This window comes from Thunnus thynnus, chromosome 6, assembly GCF_963924715.1.
Source record: "Thunnus thynnus chromosome 6, fThuThy2.1, whole genome shotgun sequence".
NCBI classification, from domain to species: Eukaryota; Metazoa; Chordata; class Actinopteri; order Scombriformes; family Scombridae; genus Thunnus; species Thunnus thynnus.
The window spans coordinates 30,997,612-31,016,263 of NC_089522.1; the positions used below are offsets into that span (position 1 = coordinate 30,997,612).

Consider the following 18,652-nt stretch of genomic DNA (forward strand, 5'->3'; position numbering starts at 1 on the left):
AAAATGTTCCCTCTAGCAAGCTACAATCTGAAATATATGAAATGTAAATAAAACCTGATACACAGGTGCTTTAAATTGTGTCTTCTTCACTGGAAGTAAATGTTGCTACAATTAAGCCTCACGCCTGAATCTGTCGCGCTGTTGTTCGTCAGGACGGTTCCTTCGGCTTCGACTCGTGCTCCGGCTGTCGTCAGTGTGACTGCGACGCCTCGGCGGCTCTCGTCCAGCCGTGTGACCCTCGGAACGGTCAGTGCGCCTGTCAGCCCGGAGTCAACGGACCCAACTGCAGACAGTGCGCTCCTGGATACTGGGACTACGGACCCAACGGATGCAAGAGTGAGTGAATACGTGACATACAGAGACACGTTAACATATATTTCTTTAACATCGTGCATCTCTGTTTACTTTTTTTTTTGCCACTTTATTTTTATTAATACAGATACAGACAAAAAGAGTTAGTTGACATGGACAGCAGGATACTTATAAAGAAAAAGGGTCTTTCAGTCCATTTTCTCCTGTATTTTACATGTTAATCATATCGTCGTCTTAAGGTAAAGATCAGTTTCACCATACAGTTTATTTTTTGAAGGGTTTGCCTGCAGCTTTTTAGTGTGATGCCAGAAATATGTTAAAGAGGTGTTCATCCAGTGCCATAAGTTTATGCAAAATATCGCCAGGTGTAATAAGAACAAAAGAGCAATAAACTTCTATTTCGAGTGAAATGTAGTAGCTTTTAAATGTCTGCTCAGGCTATACGTGATGATATTTTTAACCTCTGTTCATATTATTTTTATTTCATTTCATTTTTGTGCAAATTCTGTGCTATTAAACAATAATGTTTTTTATTTATTTTGTTTGTTAAAGCACTTAGTAAAATATTTTTGTAAAGTTAATCAGACCACAGTTTGTGTGCTTAAAAAACGAGCCTACATGGTCCAAATTCCAAATGCAGCCAATATATTAGAGTTATTAAAGTTTACTCATTTCATATTCAGATGCAAACCCCAGGGGCTGTGTGAACACCGACAGCTTTAATGTAGCTTTCATGTAGCTTGATTCACAGTGGCTACTTTTATTTACTCAAACTGTTTGTTCATGTCGACGTGTTTTTGCTCCTCCAGAGTGCGACTGTAGAGGAGGTCGCTGTGACCCCCGGACGGGAGAGTGTCGCTGTCCTGACGGGATGACGGGAAAACAGTGTGACACCTGCTCAAACAAATACAGCGTACCTACAGAACACCATCACGGCATGCACTGTGAACGTACGTAAAACACTCAAACACACACACACACACACACACACACGTGATGACAGCAACTGAGGGGAAAATCTAAATATGTTTGAAAGTGAGAAAATAATCAATAATAAACCATCAAACTTCCAACAAGAACTGAACAATTTCCTAGAAAGTGATGTGTAGGAATGGAATTAAATGTGTGTGTTACTTTTGCAGTGTGTGACAGCTGCGTCGTCGTCCTGTTGGAGGATCTGGACAAGATGAACGACGACTTCCGCTCAGTAGCCGGTCAGCTGACCAATCTGAACGCCAGCTCTATCGTCTGGGCTCAGCTGGACAATCTCAACAAATCTATGGAGGAAATCGCTGTGAGTCCACACACACACATACACACACACACACACACACACTACACGCTAATGATGCAGCTGTAGTGATGTTTATGTTGGTGCCATATTGTAAGCAGCTATTCTAATAAACTAATTTTCCCATGATTCCAGCGGGCCATAGAGAACTACAACAGTACACTGGATGACAGCAGGAGCCGCGCCGACTTGCTGGATTCTGATATTATGAACATCAACGCTGACATTGATGAACTGCAGAACAAGGTGTGTGATCACTGATGTCACCAACACACACACACACACACACACACACACACACACACACACACACACACACACACACACACTATTCACTAAAATGTGAATTGTAGGGCTATTTGAATTAATAATTGAATATTATTGTTGATTATATTCTTCTTCTTCTCCTCAAGATATTATGGTTAGTAATTCTTACCTTTTAAATGAATAATAGATTCATTAATATCTGTATGAGATCATAAATACTTGAGAATATGTTGTCTTTTTATTTTAGTGTTTTAGAAAACACAATATAACCTTTAACTTTTAACATACTGTATGAGATACTGCTTTAATAATTATTGGGATATTAATTTTACCCACATGCTCACCACCAGGATAAACACAAGGAACATTTTCCGCCGTAAATCCACCTTCACCCTCTATTAGGAACATTAACGCCACCATGAAATGTGAAATGAAGATGTCGTAAATGTGTCTGTTGTTATTGAAAACTTAAAGTGCTGTTTTGGTGTTTTCAGACAAAAGCGACGTCAGACAGAGTGGGTGAGCTGCGTGACAGTACCACTAACACACACCAGAGGGCGCAAGACCTGCTGTCCTTCATCAACAACATGACAAAGGATATAAACGGTAGGTCAGAGCATCAGATATGACTAAAAACATTATAATAATACAATATAATACATCACCGATATCATGAAAAGGCTTGGATGAGGAATTTTTCCCATACATGCAAGGTTTTTGATATGTAACTATGAGGTAAAATCACACTTACAATACAAAAAACTAAACATTTTGAGTTTAAAAGTTTGAAACAGTTTATGCATGATTTCTTTCTTCAAACCAAAGATCTGAACGTCTGCTTTAAAATAATATATTGCCTAAGATCAACCAGGATACTTGTTCTTTAAATTATTGATAACATTTTGATGTGTACAATGTCAGAAGCTCATCTAAGCTGCTTTTTTTGTAATTTCCATCCATTGAAAAGAAGGTTAATTTACAAACGCTGACCGATTGATTGATTGATTGATTGACTGACTGTGATGCTCCCATCCCTCTGCAGACATCATGCATATGGCGAACAGGTCGTCACTGAACGACACAGACTCGAATCAGGACGACGGTGACAGGGAGAGGATGATGAGGGAGGTGCAGGCCATGCTGAGGGAGATGAGGTTCAGGAGCTGCGTGGGACAGAAGAAACTGGCTGATAAAGAGAAGACGGAGGCCGAGAAACGTGAGTTTATTCGCTCGGAGAAACACGTACATCCACAAATCACCTGCTGTATGGACATGTTATGATTCCTCCTGTACATTTATCCTTCTGTTTTCAGTTTTATAACCCTTATAAACATAGAATATTAAACCTAGACTGATCTCATCTCATCAGGAACACTTTTACAGAACAGATTCGCAGTTGCAGCAAAAAGAGGAAAGTAGACAAAATTGGTCTTTAAATAGATCAAAAATGTAAGATGACGAATATTCTTTTGTTTTACCTGAACAAGAGCACATTTGTTTACACAAAAAATTACTAGTTTGGGGTGTCGACCAATTGTTTTACATCAGCTTTAACTTTTTTTTGAGAAAAGTAATAAAAACTTGCTGTTTTCTTGCAGAATGTTATTTGTTAAGGATACCCAACACATAATACACTGTTTTTGGAATATATCACTATATTATGTGTTAACAATACTGTAATACCCATACAAACATGCTGTAACCACATACCACATAATATAGTAATATAGTCCAAAAACAGTGTATCATATATTGGGTATCCTTAACAAATAACATTCTGCAAGTTTTTTTTAAACAAGTTTTCTCAAAAAAGTGCATTTTTTAAACTAGGAGGTTTTGCTCTTCGGCCATCGAAATATAACATTTATGTTTAATACTGTACATGATCCCAATAAATAAATAAATAAGATCATAACTCAAAGCTGTCTGCTTTAGATGTGGCTTTAAATGAAGGAACATTCCTGCTTCTTGCCCCAAAATATACAGTTTTTGGAAGAATACGTGCAAATATTTTATCAAAAATCCATGAGATTAATTTCCCAGTGAACCCTGAAATTTGCCTGCGAGTTAACTTCACCGATTTAAACCTGAGACGTTGTGACAATGCAAAGTTTACAGGAATCCAAAAACTGTGTAACACTATTACATATTGGTTGAGAAATGAGAGTGAAACCTTTTACAACATATTTCAGCCTTTTATTGATTATATGATATATGATATAATTTTGTCAAGTAATTATATTTTATCATGTAGGTCAAATTCCCCAAGGACAATACCTCTCAACTGTTGCACTATTACTGTAATCTAAATGTCTGTTTCTATTTTACTTTGACTATAGTTGCATTAAGTGCTCTTTCTTCTCTCTACTTCTTCATGTTTCACAGTTTTTAAAAAGCAAAACAAACATGACGTTCTCACTTGAAGCTGCATAAAACTATCCCAAAAATGTGGTTTTAATGTATTTTAACATCTAAACTCAAATACAAAAATGACACAAAGTCAAGTTTTCCATTTTTTGCAGCAGTTCGACCCAAGAGAGCAAAACCAAAGCTGTGAATGTGATCTCTTCCTCAAGCCGTGTCTCCTTTTCTCTCTTGCTAGTGTTGGATCGTGTTAACAAAGAGTTGGTGGGTCGTCAGGCAGGAAATGATGACGTGGTCAAAGCCATCAAAGACCGTTTGAACCGCCTCCACTCTCAAATGATGGACCTCCGAGACGCTCTGAACGAAGCCGTGAACAAAACCGCCAGAGCCGCAGAGATCAACAATATCAACGAGAAAACGTTGGAGGACAACAAGGTGAGTTTGGAAACCGACAAGAACAACCTAGAAGAAGAAGAAGACACCGATTCTTAAATGATATTGACTCTCTTTCTTTCCCAGAGGAGGGTAGAAGACTTGTTGTCCAAGCAGAAGGAGGTGACCGATCAGCTACAAATGGCTGAAGATGACGTAGCCCAGGTCAACGATTTGCTGTCCATGCTGCACGACTCCAAAGAGGTTAGAACATGCACAAACGCAAATTTGATTGGTTCGATGATTTCAGCACAACATAATAATAATAATAATAATAATCTACAACTGCATGCACGTTACTGTGGGGGGACAAAAGCATTTTACTGAGCATGCAATATACTTACTAACAATATTAGCAAATGTTCAAAAATGTAATCTAAGTGACACCAACACTGATTTCTGTTTAATGTAATTAGTAACTTCAAAAGACTGTTTTTATATTTGCAATTACATTTACATAGTGTTAATTAGAAGTACAACATGCACTTCCTTGTGTTCACTTTGTATATTTTATTAGGTGTTAAAAAAAGTCAGTATTTCAGAGTGAATCTGATGAAGCAACGTGTGAAACGCGTAGTTCGCTCCTTTTGTTTTTTAATCTAATCCCGTAATAAAATAGTGTCAATTCCAGTATCCTGGTGTGCTGAAATACTTTTTTGATTTTCTCTATTTGCCCTGCATCTTCATCTTTTTGTGTAAAGTTTGCTCGTGTTTTTGGTGGATAAGGTTACAGCAGGTTTTTGTGTCACGGCTAAGCTTCACTTAATGTGAAAGAACAGCCTGGTTGACTCTACATCCAGAGTAAAACAGATTCCCTTTCACACAACCTTGTTATATGATTACAAGTGTTATCAGGCTCAGTACAGTGATCCTCTCTTCTATTTTAACACTTTAAACGTCTCTCTTCCCTCTCAGGAATATGAGCGGTTGATGGCCCAGCTGGACGGTGCCAGGACGCCGTTGGCAAAGAAAGTGCAGGACTTTGCTTGGGTTGACTCCAAAATCCCCCTGGTGGAGGCAGCGGAGAAACACGCTGAGCTGTTGAACGCTTTAGCCATGAACCTGTCCAGGTAAGAGAGACCTGCTGCACTGCTGAACACTGTGGTGACATAATTCAACAGGTAAATTATGTCTTAATGAGATTATGAACTTTAGAGGCAGCAGCAATGTGATCATGTTTGCCGCATTACACACATCCTCCACTGAGTGCACTTGTTTAATTAAACTTCCTTTATATAGAATTTAATTAAAATGACTTTCATTGTTTCTGGATGTATTTGTCCGTCTGCAGTTTCGTTGCAGACACCAAGAAGGATGAATTTGTGGACGTAACACAAGCCTATAACAGGATCATCAACAGCATCAAGGAGGCAGAGGAGGCTGCCAACATGGCTGACAAGGCTGCCACCAACGCACTGGAGGTACAGCACACACACACACACACACACACACACATGCATTCATATGAGCACACACACATGCACCAATGAACTCAACTCAAAGAACTTTTAAATGTTTTATTTGTATGTGTGTGTGTGTGTGTGCAGAACATAAAGGACCAGGACCTCGGTCAGATCGCCGACTCTCTGAGGAACCACAGTCTGGAGCTGAAGGATGAAGTTGAAAAGCTAAATGACGAACTCAACAATGGTAAACATGTCATGAAATAAAGCAAAAGTTAGAGTCCCGTAGACTGTCCCTTTCATCTCCTTCTTTAATAAATTTAGATGTTTTAGTAGTTGTAGTGTTTTATTTTGTTTTTTGTCCGCTGCACAGACCTGAAGCCGCAACTCGAAGATGCTCAGAAGCGACTGGAAGACGCCAAAACCAAAAAGGTTCAAGTGATGAAGGACCTGGAGACGGTTCAGACCAACCTCAACTTCACCTCAAGTACGCACGTTCATCACACACACACACACACACACACATACGCAGACAGATGTGTATTCAAATTTAAGAGGAGCTAGATGTCAAAAATATACCTAAACGTATGTTCGGAGATATAAAAGCTGAAGGATTTTTGTCTTTAAGACGTCTGACAAACATTCACCACACAAATTCAGAAAAAAACAAAACAGTTTAACAGTTTCTTCCAGCAGCAAACATGATATAAACAGTTCGTACATTAGAGCATATGAGATTTAACTCAATGAAATTAAAAAAAAACAACAACAAAATATCACATTTTAGTGTTTTTAGTCTGTTTATTTGTACAGTAAGATGAAAATGACTAGATGAAGATGCCTACCAGGATCAGAATTAATGCATGCAGTATTAAATTTACATAATAATAATCATTTCATAATGCTCTTTAAATATCTGTAAGTAGTGATCAAATCATCCATAAACACAAATCTGGCATTTATCCATTCTTACATAAGCTAAACTAAAAAAATCTGCACACCAAGACTTATGCAGATAAAATTATTTAATGCAAAGAAGTTTCAGGCTGAGTCCTTCTGCTTATTGTTAGATTAGCTGGTTAGTCAACAAGATACATCTGGTATAATAATCAATGGGACCAGGCACAAGGAAACGCTGGTGCATTGAATAATATTTTCTGCAGAAGTCAAGACAAAGACTTTTATATATTAGTTTTGAAGTTCCAGCACCAGTGTGTAACGTTTCATAAAACATCTGTTATCTGTTACGTTCTCTCCTTGCGATGAACAGATGTGAGTCAGGAGATCGACGAGGCGAAGCGAGCGGCGGATCAGGCCAACACCACGGCGACGCAAGTCAACGATGCCCTGCGTCCCATCAAAGAGCAGCTGGACCAATGGCAGGAGACCTACGGCGACGCCAACGTCACCAACGAGGACATCAACAACGCTCTGATGGAGGCCAACAAGACTGGTAAAGACTTATGACTGTGTATCACTACGGAAATGATTTATTTCAGTAAATGATCGCCTCCTGAGCAGTTTCTGTCAGTGTCGGTTCTTCTTTCTGTGTGAATATTTAATTTTCTTACCTCTACACTTATAAATCAGTAAGTGTGCCACATACCCAATAAGTCCTTAATCTTATTGGGCAATCATAAATTTGCCTTAGGGGGCTTTACAATCTGTACAGCATACACAAAACTCTCTATCCTTTTTATTTATTTATTAGTATATTTGTCAGGGACGATGCAAAAAAACCATTGTAACAGGTTAAAATAACATTTAACAGATGTATTTGCATATAGGATTTCTAGCCAAGGCTAATTTGCGCTTTTCTACTAAAAAATAACATTATCATATAACATATCATTACCAAAGATACATTAAATTAAATAAAGCTCATAATAAATAGTGACATTCTCAATAACAACAGTATTTACATCACATAACAATCAATTTACATGTGTTGCATATGATGTATTTATATGTATAATTAAAAACAAAGTCTGTACATTGTGCAGGTTTTTTTTTAAGTAACTGGAATTTTTTACGCAACACTCCACAGTTTCTATCATTGTTTGAAAGTGCATTTTAAGTCTTTCACTGTATTTAAAACAGTAAGTCAGGAGTTAACTGTTTGTCAGGGTTTGACATGGATTTGCACATTTTCTTTTCATGTTTTTAACCAAAAATCTACTATATGAAAGACATTTAAAGTGAAACTGTTCTGGGATTTTTTTTGCATTAATTAATTCCAGATATCTTATTCTAATACAGTTATTAGTTACCATGACAACGGAGTGTGAGTGGAGCCACAGTGATGTAACTCTTGACTCTCTCTCTTCCTGTAGTGAACATGCTGGGTGACACTATTCCTGTGCTCATGAAGAAGCTGGATAAACTGCAGAATCACTCGGTTCAGATGCCAAACATCTCTGAGAACATCAACCGTATCCGACAGCTCATACAGCAGGCGCGCAACGCTGCCAGCAAGGTACACACACACAAACACACACACACATAAATAACATTTAAAGTTAAAACATCTTTTCCCAACAGCAGCCTCTAATGTTTTTTCTTCCTGTCGCTCCCGCCTCGCGTCCAGGTGAGCGTGCCGGTGAAGTTTAACGGGGAGTCCGGCGTTCAGGTTCGTACTCCGTCTAACCTGGCTGACCTGGCTGCCTACACCTCCCTCAAGTTCTACATCACCCTGCCCGAGGCGGCGCGGGCCAGGCGGCAGGACGACGGCACAAAACAGTTTGTCTTCTACCTCGGCAACAAAGATGTAAGCATCACAACGGCAACATGTGTAGTTATAGTATTAAATGATCCATGTGCCACTCTGGACGTCACATTCATTTTGTGAACTTTCGATTTCCAAAGCGACTAATATCCAGTAAGGAGTACCTGTGCATTGATTTGGACAACTGTGCTGTCTGGTATTTGTAGTCCAATAAGGAGTTCCTGGGCATGACGCTGGAGGGGAAGAGACTGCGTTGGTACTTTAACGTCGGAGGACAAACTGCTGAGGTGCACATGAATGAAGACGTCAAGTCTAACGGGAACTTCAACAACGTAGTATTGGAGAGGTAACACACACAATTAAGTTTCAAGTTTATTTTATTTAAATAGCACTTTAAAAGCAAACAGGTTTTGCACCAAAGTGCTTCACAAAGACATGCGTATGTATACAAATACAAGTATAAAGACATATACGTGCATAACAGATAATTGTAAAAAAAAATAGAGCAATTAAATATGTATATGTATATGTGATTTCATTCTTCCATAGACATGTTTGCAATTATCATTCATGGACAAGTTATGATACTGAATATCATTACCAGCCTTCAAAACTCCCACATATGTTCTCCTTATTGTGTATGTGTCTCTACTTCTCTATCTGGCTGATTGTAGGATCCTCCAGTATGGTCAGATGTCCATGTCTTCAGAAGCCACTGAGGGCGACCAAAGAGTCACCAAAGCCTCTGAGAATGCTAAAGGAGATCAGGGGCTGCTCAACCTCTTGACCAACGACACCGTCTTCTACGTTGGAGGATACCCCAGCACTTTCAAAGTAAGTACAGGGAGGACTGTATCCTGGGAAATCTTCAGATGGGCCAATAAATCATCTCATTGTGGCCGATTACCAATGCCGATATATGCACATATTTTTTTCCAACTGGCTGAGGAGACTATTATGCATGCAAGTATAGATTGTACTAAGTATGATCAAGAAAGACGATATATGAAGGAAGAACTTAGGAAGACTGGAGTTCAGGAGCTCAGCATTAAAACTTTAATGAACCTGCCAAGTGGGTGGAGCAGTAGAGTTTTCTTTGAGTTTATGACGCTGGTTGCCAACCGCCGTTATAAACCAAAAAGAAGAAGTTTTTTTTTTCCAACAGAGTGGTACATCCTGTCAGCCAAGGTGTTACCTATCTGTGCAGCCGAACATAGCAGCTCCTCCGCGGACTGTTTCACCCTGACGGTCTCGGTGTTTCCTCCGCCGGCTGCACTCCACTCAGCCGCCCGTCAGATCAGCTGCTTCTTCCCACTTTAACCTGAATAACAAACCAGGGCTCGGTGCTCCGGTTGGATCCACACGGAGAGCCGGGGCTAACGTTAGCTGAGAGGCTAGCAGAGCGTTAGCATCAGCATGACCGGAGGGAAGCACAGCCAGCTAGCCTCCAGCTAGAAGAAGCAGCTGGTCTGACGGGCAGCTGAGTGAAGTGGAGCCTGCGGAGGAAGCACCGGGACCGTCAGGGAGAAACAGTCCGTGGAGGGAAGCACAGTTATGCGGCGGAGGAGGAGGCAACAAATCGGCCTCTCATAATCGGCAGAAAATGTTCATTACGGGTGATGCCGATATTTCATTTTAGAGCTTATATCGGCCGATACCGATGACGTGCCGATAATATCGTGCATCCCTAATTATATTATATACTTTTCACAACCCCTCCTAATGTGGAGCTTATTTTCTATGCTCCACCTCGTTTGACCATGACACTCTGGTAATAATCCAACATGTATCAGTTGCACCTAGCTTAGAAATAATACTGTCTCAGCATTTTCCACATTTCTCACAATATGACATTACTGATCATCCCCCTTCCCAACTTCTCTGGAAACTGTGCCCTATTGACGTAAATGTTGTCTTTGCACATTTGTTTGATCATGGAAAGACAGTTTCCACCACAACTGTGTGCTTTTGTCATGGAATTAAGCTCCATTACAGCTGCTACAGTCATGGAAGTGAAATAAAAACTACTGCTTCGACCTATGAGAGCGTCCACATTTACACATTTTTGACTCCCTATGGAGTCACTGAAATAATTAGAAGTCATAAAATAAACACTTAAGGTGGAACTAGCAGTTATTTTTGTTATTGATTAATGTAAAAACATACTCTTCAAGGCAGATAATTCAGTTTGTTTCAGCTAAACTTACATACTCCTTTATTTTACCCTATACTTATAAAGTTCTTTTATCTTTTTTTCCCTGTTTAGCCTCCTGCCCCGCTCGCTCTGCCTAACTTTAAGGGCTGTATTGAGCTAGATACGCTGAACGAGGAGGTGCTCAGTCTGTACAACTTTGAAAAGATCTTCAAACTCAACACTACAGCGGACAGACCTTGCGGCAGGTCGGTGCACACAGTGTCATACTGTCATTGAATGTATTTAGTTGAAATCTTTGCTGCATGTTGACCCTGGATTTCTCTCATGAGGTCCAGTCTGTATTTGTGTGACCTCCCGTGTTTTCTATGTATCTTCTTAATGGAATATAAATGCTGAAAACAGGTTGAAGCCGGTGCTGACTCAGGCCTGGGTGAATGATGCAGCGTTTTTCGACGGTACCGGCTTCGCTACCGTCACCTTCACCGATGAATCGACTCGCATGCAGCGCTTCGAACAGGAAGTCAAACTGCTCTCGCACAACGGAATACTGCTCCTGCTGCAGAACGGGGTAAAGACCTCACTCTTTCATTCATTCATTCATTCATTCTCTTAATAAATTACTTGTTTCTGGATCATTGATGCATCACAACTTCACCATCATTCATTCAGTCACTCATTCTAACATCTGTTTTACTCTTTTACATGATTTCATTCATTTTAGAGCTGCAACAATTGCTTGATTAATTGATAACTCGGAAAAATCAATCAATTGTTTGTTATTTTTCAAGCAAAAATGGCAGAAACCTGCTGCTTCTTGCCTCTAAAATATGAGAATTTGCTATTTTTCTTTGTCCTAGGTGACACTAAATTGAATATCTTTAGTTAGAGGCAAATTGAAAACATCACTACGGCCTCTGAGAAGCTGTGAATGTCATTTGTTAAGAAAAAGTAATTAAGAAAATAATTGGCACATTAATCAATATTCATTCATTAATCTCTTCAGCTGTTTGTTCCAAAAAAAACGTTATTTACCTGCATTCCTGTCACATTATCAACTGATTCATGCATTCGTTCATCCTTTCATTAATGAACTCATTGATTGTGAAATCCTCCCAACTCCACAATCCACTCACTTACTCACCCATTCATTCATTTAATCCATTTTTAAAATGATTCTTTAAGTTCATTCTTTATCTATATTTGTCACATGAACTCATTCATTCACTCCTTCAGTCATTCATTCATCTATCCCATTCCTTATTTAATTCATTCACCCGTTTATTCATTCATTTCTCCTTTCAATCATTCAGTCACAGCATCAACTCATCTATATACATTTACTTTCAAACACGTCCAGTTTTTAATACATATATTCGTGTTTTTATCGTGTTGTATTCATTGCTGTTGAGTTATGTTGTTATTTATAAGGAGCTTGAATGATAAATTGATTATGGAGCGATTAATATGTCAGTATTACTGTAAATGTCAGCCAATAAGGAAGAAGGAATTGCAGTACAGAAATACCAGAGATATATGTACGGTAGTTTAGAGAAGAAATGTTTTTAAGGGATTAAAAATGTTTGTTTCTCTTTTGCATCTATGTTTCAAACACTCATATTAGCTGATATATATATATATATATATATATATATATATATATATATCAATATCAGCATCACCTTTAAAAGTCCAGTATTAGTGGGATTATAATCATTAATATATTGAGTGTACAGTTAAAAGATAACAATGAAAAGTTGGATGTACTGAGTGTTTTTTTGGTTTTTTTCGTGTCTTTCTCCTCCACCAGAATCAGTTCCTGTGTCTCGGGGTGCTTCAGGGCAGACTGAAGGTTTTCTATGATTTCAGCGGTGATCTGGTGGACCTCATGCCTAAAGATCCCACATCGAACTTCCTGAAGATCAGCGACGCGGACGCCAAATCTGTGAGTCTGTCACTGCTATGTCTTCGTCTTGTAACACACAAACTGCACCAATTTTCACCAGGATTGTTTCAAAAAACTCTCCACTTCTTTACTAAAAATGTCTTGATGTTATTAGTCAAATTCAGCTCTAATGCCATATATATATTCAAATTTCCCATAAGTATTATAAAATCCAGCAATTAAAGGTATAGAGACTAAAATAAAATAGAATAAAATACCTGAAATATAAGAAAGACAAACACTGTCTGCTTATCCTTTTGTTAAGTTGTCTTTTATGCTGATTACCAAAGTTTTATATTTGTGGCATTTGTAGCTGGAGATTATTATCCTGCGTGGAACTCCGGACCGTGTCGTGGTGAGGAACAACCGCAACATTCTCTACAACCACCATTTCACAGAGAACATCCCTTCGTTCAGCGGCAGCTACTACCTGGGAGGAGTACCGGAGGACAAGATGCCGGAGAAGTAAGTGGACGTACAGTCACAGTTTTCTGTCACATTTCCTTCTTCCTATGGACAAAAAAATCATTCTCAGTTTGTAAAATCAACTTTTTATTCCATTTTTATTTGTTGTTATTTATTATTAGTCTTTAGATCACCTTTAATTATTATTTTTTATATTAATAATGGATGAAAGATGTTGTTAACAGTGGTAAACCCAAAGAAAAATACGCTAAATCTGCAGCTCCACATAGCTTTTTTTTAGCAACAGTTAGCTTATTATTTTGGGTTTTACAGCACATTTCCTTGGTTTAGTTTCAGTACTCTTATCAACCATCAATCTCTAATGCAGACAGACATGTGTGTACTAAAGACCAATCAGCTGTGTGACCACATTATTAATTTCTAATTGAAAGTGATGTGCTGTTGTGTGTAGCTTTGTATTTTGTATGGTGTGTTACGTGTAGTTTTTTTTGTTTTGTTTTATTTTGGCGGGTTTTTTTGTTGTACTGTTTATTGTTGTGATGATGTATGTTTTTACTGTGGGGGACTACGGATGCTAATTAGCTTCGAGCTAACTCCGGTACAGTGCATCTTTAATGTTTAAAACTGCACACTGTCCCAATCAATAGAAATCAAATCAATACAGTTAGCATCTAGCTGGTGAAGAAAGTGAAGCATTTAGCAGTTCAAGAGCCAGATATTTTTCTCAGGAGTTCGAGGAGAGCAAACCAGTGAAACCAGTGAAAACTGGACATAAACACAAGTTCACTATGATGATTGTGTTGCTCTGTGTCTGCTTCCCTAAAAAAAAAAATCAATGCAGCTTTAAATGTAGAAATATTTCGAGGGGTTTACTGTAAGTTAAGTAAAAAACTCTCTGAGATGCTGTTTCATGCTGCCTTTGTCTCTTTTCAGGTTGAAGTCTAAGTTCCCTAAGCAGGGCTCTCTGAAGGGCTGCTTCAGGAACGTGAAGGCCCAGAACTCTCACATCGACCTGAAGAGGATGACGAGCTCCGGAGTCAGCTTCGGCTGTGACAGCGACCTGCTGGTAAGAAAACACAGATCGCCATGCAGCTTCAATGAAAAGGAGAAAAAAAATGCTGTTTTTTTCATGTATGTTGTCTTCTGAGGTCACATAAAAAGACACAGAATCATTACACATTTATATATAGTAGCGTTTGAATATGTGATATGAAGGCAGTGTTTCCAAATTAAGTTTATCTTGTAAATTCTGCCAAGCTGAGGGTTCATAGTATGAAAATGCAGTTTTGCCAAGTTCCAAGCAGACTGTAGGGACAGTAAAAGTTATCCATGTACATGATCTGGTCAGAAACAGGAGAAATTTTGCAGAATTAGACAAAAGGTTTACCGAGAATGGCTTAAAAGATGACATGTACACATGAATGTCCCTTTGTATTTTCCCTGAGATATCTCCAGCTGACATATATGAGTTACAGTGATGTTTGTGTGTCAGTTTCAACATCTGGAAAGTTTCTCCACTTGATAAAATCAAGCAAAATCATTTTAAGTAGTTTTTCCTACAAGTTTTCTTTCATTACACTTCAGTTCTTGCAGAAACTGTCATATTTCCCTTTAAGAGATTACAAATAGTCAAAGTATTTCCATGTGACATTCTTATAATCCCAAAGGTAACACACAAATCTGCTCACTGAGAAAATAAACACAGATCAACACATACTAATACAGTGTGTCTTGACCTGTTGTGTGTGTGTGTGTGTGTGTGTGTGTGTGTGTGTGTTTGTGCAGGTGGCTCGTGAGGCTCATTTCTCCGGGAAGAGCTACCTGGATTTGGCTCTGACCAACGTTCCCAGTATCAAGAAAAACTTCCACGCCGGCTTCGGCTTCAGAACCGAACACAAGGAAGGACTCATGTTCTACCACCACGATAAGGTCGGACGATCCTCTTCAACAATTCCTGTTTCCCTCGTTGTCTCTCTCTTTCTTTCTGTTTTTAAAAGTGACAAAGCTCGATTCTTTAAACCTGTGGCTGTCGTGTGTGTGTGTGTGTGTGTGTGTGTGTGTGTACAGGACGGAGTGTGTCAGGTGTTTTTGCATGAAGGCCATATCGTGGTGAGAGCCGGTAACAGTGAAATTAAGACGCAGAAGACGTACAACGACGACAACAGCCACTACGTCACCATCTACAACAACGACAGCGGGTAGGATGACATAAGGATTTCCTTTTTTTCAACATGATGACATCTTAATTTTGGTACATTTCCAGTTTCAAACCAGCGTGTTGAGACTCTTATCCGCCCGCCCTCAGGATACGTCTGTACATGGACGACGTGCTGGAGAAAGGGAAGGAGACTATCAGGTTGGGACGTGGCGTGACGTCGGCCACGCAGGGCAGCACCTACCTGGGAGGAATGCCCGACCAAGTCCTTGGCAACCTCACCGGATGTATCAGCAACGCCTTCATCAAGAGGTGAGAAGAGAGTCTCGTCGTCATGGTCTGAACAGGAGAAAGTGATTGATGTGTTTGATGTATTGATATCTTATAACCTGCCGTTCTTGTCTTCAGAGACATGATTTCTCAGATGGTTTTGAACCTGCTGAAAGCAAAAGAAAACGTGAATGTTCCTCTGGACTGTCCTGCTGCCAAAAAACCACAGCAGATCGTGGCTGCTCCACCTAAACACAGCAGCAAACCCAAGGTACACACACACACACACACACACACACACACACACACACACACACAGAACAAATACAGTTCTACCTGAAATTAAAAAAAACTAAAGGAACATCCTCTCTCTCTCTCTCTCTCTCAGGGTAAGCACAAGAAGCCGTCGGGGTCTCGCAGTCGTAACACCAGGGAGTCCTGTCAGGGGGAGACGTCGCAGCGGGAGACCGGAGCGACGCACTTCAGCGGCTCCACACACAGCTACCAGAGATACGACTCTCTGCCCAGCTCGCTCAGCTCCATGTGAGTGTCAACACACACACACACACTTAGAATATATAATATATGATAGGAAGTAATACGATCCTTTGTGTTATTGAGAGAGCAGGAAAGTGTCTCAAGATGGTTTTTTTCTCTCATGTCAACTGAGAAAAGTATCGTTATAATGATATATATATATTATAGTTGTGTATTTCTTTAATACTTGAGGGAGGTACAGAGCTTTTTAACCTCTTTTAGCTCAGTGTTTCAGCACATTTACAGTAAGGTTAAGTCATCAACATTGTCTCCAGCAGAAGCAGGAAGTGGCTTTCAGCAAATAAACTCTCATAAACCCTTTACACTACCTGCCTAAAGTGGTTGTTGGACACCCAACCCAACTTAAATACATCATGGGGAGACAAGCATGACTCGCTTTATTGCTAACACATTGACTTTATAGGAGCACTAAATGTTAGAGATGTGTATTTTCCAGCTTGTTGTGAAGTAGACTGAAAGGGTTAATTAAAGGGCAGGTTCACAATTTTTCAAGTGTGTCTTAAAACAACAGTCAGGTGTTCATATGAACAGTGAAAGAGGTTTTCCTCGCTGTAATCATTCCTCCTGTTCATACTGGATATTAAAAGATCCTTCAAATGTGTTTTCAATGGAAGTGATGGAGGCCAAAATCCACAGTGTGTCCACACAGTCATTTAAAAGTTGAAGCTTCTATTCAGCTTCAGCAGTCTGAGTTAGTCATATCAAGTGGATATCTGACACATTAACAGTCTTTTTAGCATCAAATTCCCTCTTTGTGTTTCCTACGGTGGAAGTATAGTAACAAAAAGAGGGACTTTGGCACTAAAAAGACTCATTTGGACGCTGAAGCTTCATATTAGCTTCAGATAAACTTTTAAATACATTAAAGTACATTATGAAGGGATCTTCTAATGGTCAGTATGAACAGGAGGAATGATTACAGCAAGAGAACCATGTTTCAATGTTCATTTGGGCTTCTAACTGTTGATTTAAGACACACTTGAAAAACTGTGAATCTGTCCTTTAAATCAGTTGCTAAAATGGGATTTAGATGTTCTAAATAATATTTAATCACCTCTCTTTCTCTGTCAGGCCTCACATCTCCATGTCTGTGAGGATCAACTCGTCTGACGGTTTGGTGCTTTACGTAGCCGGCGGCGGGCATCGAGGAGGAGCCGTGATGTCACTCAGCCTGTCGGACGGCCACCTGCTGCTCTTACTGGACGGAGGGAAGAGGAAGGCCAGCCTGCGCAGCCACAAGAAGTACAACGACGACCAGTGGCACACGGTGAGGTCACAACGCCAGAGTCACGTGATTAGACTAAACCAGGAAGTATAGATGGTGGTTGTAAAAATATGCTGTTCAAGATTGTGTCTAGTTTCTCTCTTATCTAACCTGCTCCGTCTCTCTCTCTCTCTCTCTGTTTGTCACTTCAGGTGTTTATAAAGCGTGAAGGAGAGAAGATCAGTCTGATAGTCGACGGCATCAGCGCTCAGTCTAAGAGAGTTCCTGGAGGAGACCGAGCTCGTCTCACTGGGCCTTTATATGTCGGAGGAGTCCCGCCCTCTCTGGCGGTAAAACATCCCCACTCTTCTTCTGTTCTCTATAAAGATGCACCATGAATTACCCTGCACCTACATCAGTCACCATCATTATATTATTAATCATATGATGGAAAAACAAATAAAGAAAGATACTCTTTTATTCAGATGAGGTTTCGGCCCTCAGGTCTTCTTAAAATATTTACAACATTGTCTCTGCTCTGACAGTCAAAGCACCTTCATCGAACATCTGTTCTTCTTCATGTCTGTGTCATTTTGTCGTAACCTTTAGGCCCCGGGCTCCGGCGGTTTTGTCGGTTGCGTCAGGGACCTGACACTGAACGAGGCCCCTGCAGGAAGCCCCGCTCACAGTCAGGGGACGGTGCCCTGCTTCCAAAACCCTCTACAGCCCGGAGCGTACTTCTCTGGACAGGGAGGACACATCGCGATAGGTAGTTAGCATCACTCTTCTTCTGTTGTTTTTAATTTGAGTGATGTTGTGTTGTTGTTTCCTGACTGAAGTCTCTCTGCTTCCCTGCAGATGAGTCCTTGGTTCTGGGTCGGGATCTGGAGATCCAGCTGGAGGTTCGGCCCATCTCGGACTCTGGGCTGCTGTTGCATGCTGGGACGTCACCTGACCAACAGCTGAGTTTGGTCCTGAGTCAAGGAGAGGTGAGACCGCCGCAGCGAGGATCTTAACAACAACCTGAGACGCTCGTTTTTATTCAGTCAGGAAGGAAATTAGAGCTGCAACAATTATACAGAATTAATCAGCAACTATTCTGATAATTAAATAATTGTTTTAATACTTTTTAAAGTATAAATGGCAAA

The 18,652-nt window shown here is 39.9% G+C and overlaps 1 protein-coding gene across 2 annotated transcripts in view; it reads left to right on the forward strand.

Moving 5' to 3' along the window:
* The window catches only part of lama5 (laminin, alpha 5), a 120,876-nt gene that overhangs the window by 99,421 nt on the left and 2,803 nt on the right, over positions 1-18,652 (forward strand). For both annotated transcript variants that reach the window (XM_067593339.1, XM_067593338.1), the window contains exons 47-77: positions 153-336; positions 1,122-1,262; positions 1,455-1,606; positions 1,739-1,849; positions 2,365-2,476; positions 2,913-3,086; positions 4,473-4,669; positions 4,754-4,870; positions 5,582-5,736; positions 5,958-6,087; positions 6,214-6,316; positions 6,443-6,556; positions 7,340-7,522; positions 8,403-8,545; positions 8,657-8,836; positions 9,001-9,140; positions 9,469-9,628; positions 11,061-11,194; positions 11,352-11,517; positions 12,757-12,891; positions 13,205-13,356; positions 14,251-14,383; positions 15,103-15,246; positions 15,385-15,515; positions 15,623-15,784; positions 15,881-16,013; positions 16,131-16,285; positions 17,372-17,567; positions 17,717-17,854; positions 18,114-18,273; positions 18,363-18,493. In XM_067593339.1, coding sequence (XP_067449440.1) covers positions 153-336; positions 1,122-1,262; positions 1,455-1,606; positions 1,739-1,849; positions 2,365-2,476; positions 2,913-3,086; positions 4,473-4,669; positions 4,754-4,870; positions 5,582-5,736; positions 5,958-6,087; positions 6,214-6,316; positions 6,443-6,556; positions 7,340-7,522; positions 8,403-8,545; positions 8,657-8,836; positions 9,001-9,140; positions 9,469-9,628; positions 11,061-11,194; positions 11,352-11,517; positions 12,757-12,891; positions 13,205-13,356; positions 14,251-14,383; positions 15,103-15,246; positions 15,385-15,515; positions 15,623-15,784; positions 15,881-16,013; positions 16,131-16,285; positions 17,372-17,567; positions 17,717-17,854; positions 18,114-18,273; positions 18,363-18,493 — 4,566 coding nt within the window. The remainder of the gene's footprint in view (positions 1-152; positions 337-1,121; positions 1,263-1,454; positions 1,607-1,738; positions 1,850-2,364; positions 2,477-2,912; positions 3,087-4,472; positions 4,670-4,753; positions 4,871-5,581; positions 5,737-5,957; positions 6,088-6,213; positions 6,317-6,442; positions 6,557-7,339; positions 7,523-8,402; positions 8,546-8,656; positions 8,837-9,000; positions 9,141-9,468; positions 9,629-11,060; positions 11,195-11,351; positions 11,518-12,756; positions 12,892-13,204; positions 13,357-14,250; positions 14,384-15,102; positions 15,247-15,384; positions 15,516-15,622; positions 15,785-15,880; positions 16,014-16,130; positions 16,286-17,371; positions 17,568-17,716; positions 17,855-18,113; positions 18,274-18,362; positions 18,494-18,652) is intronic.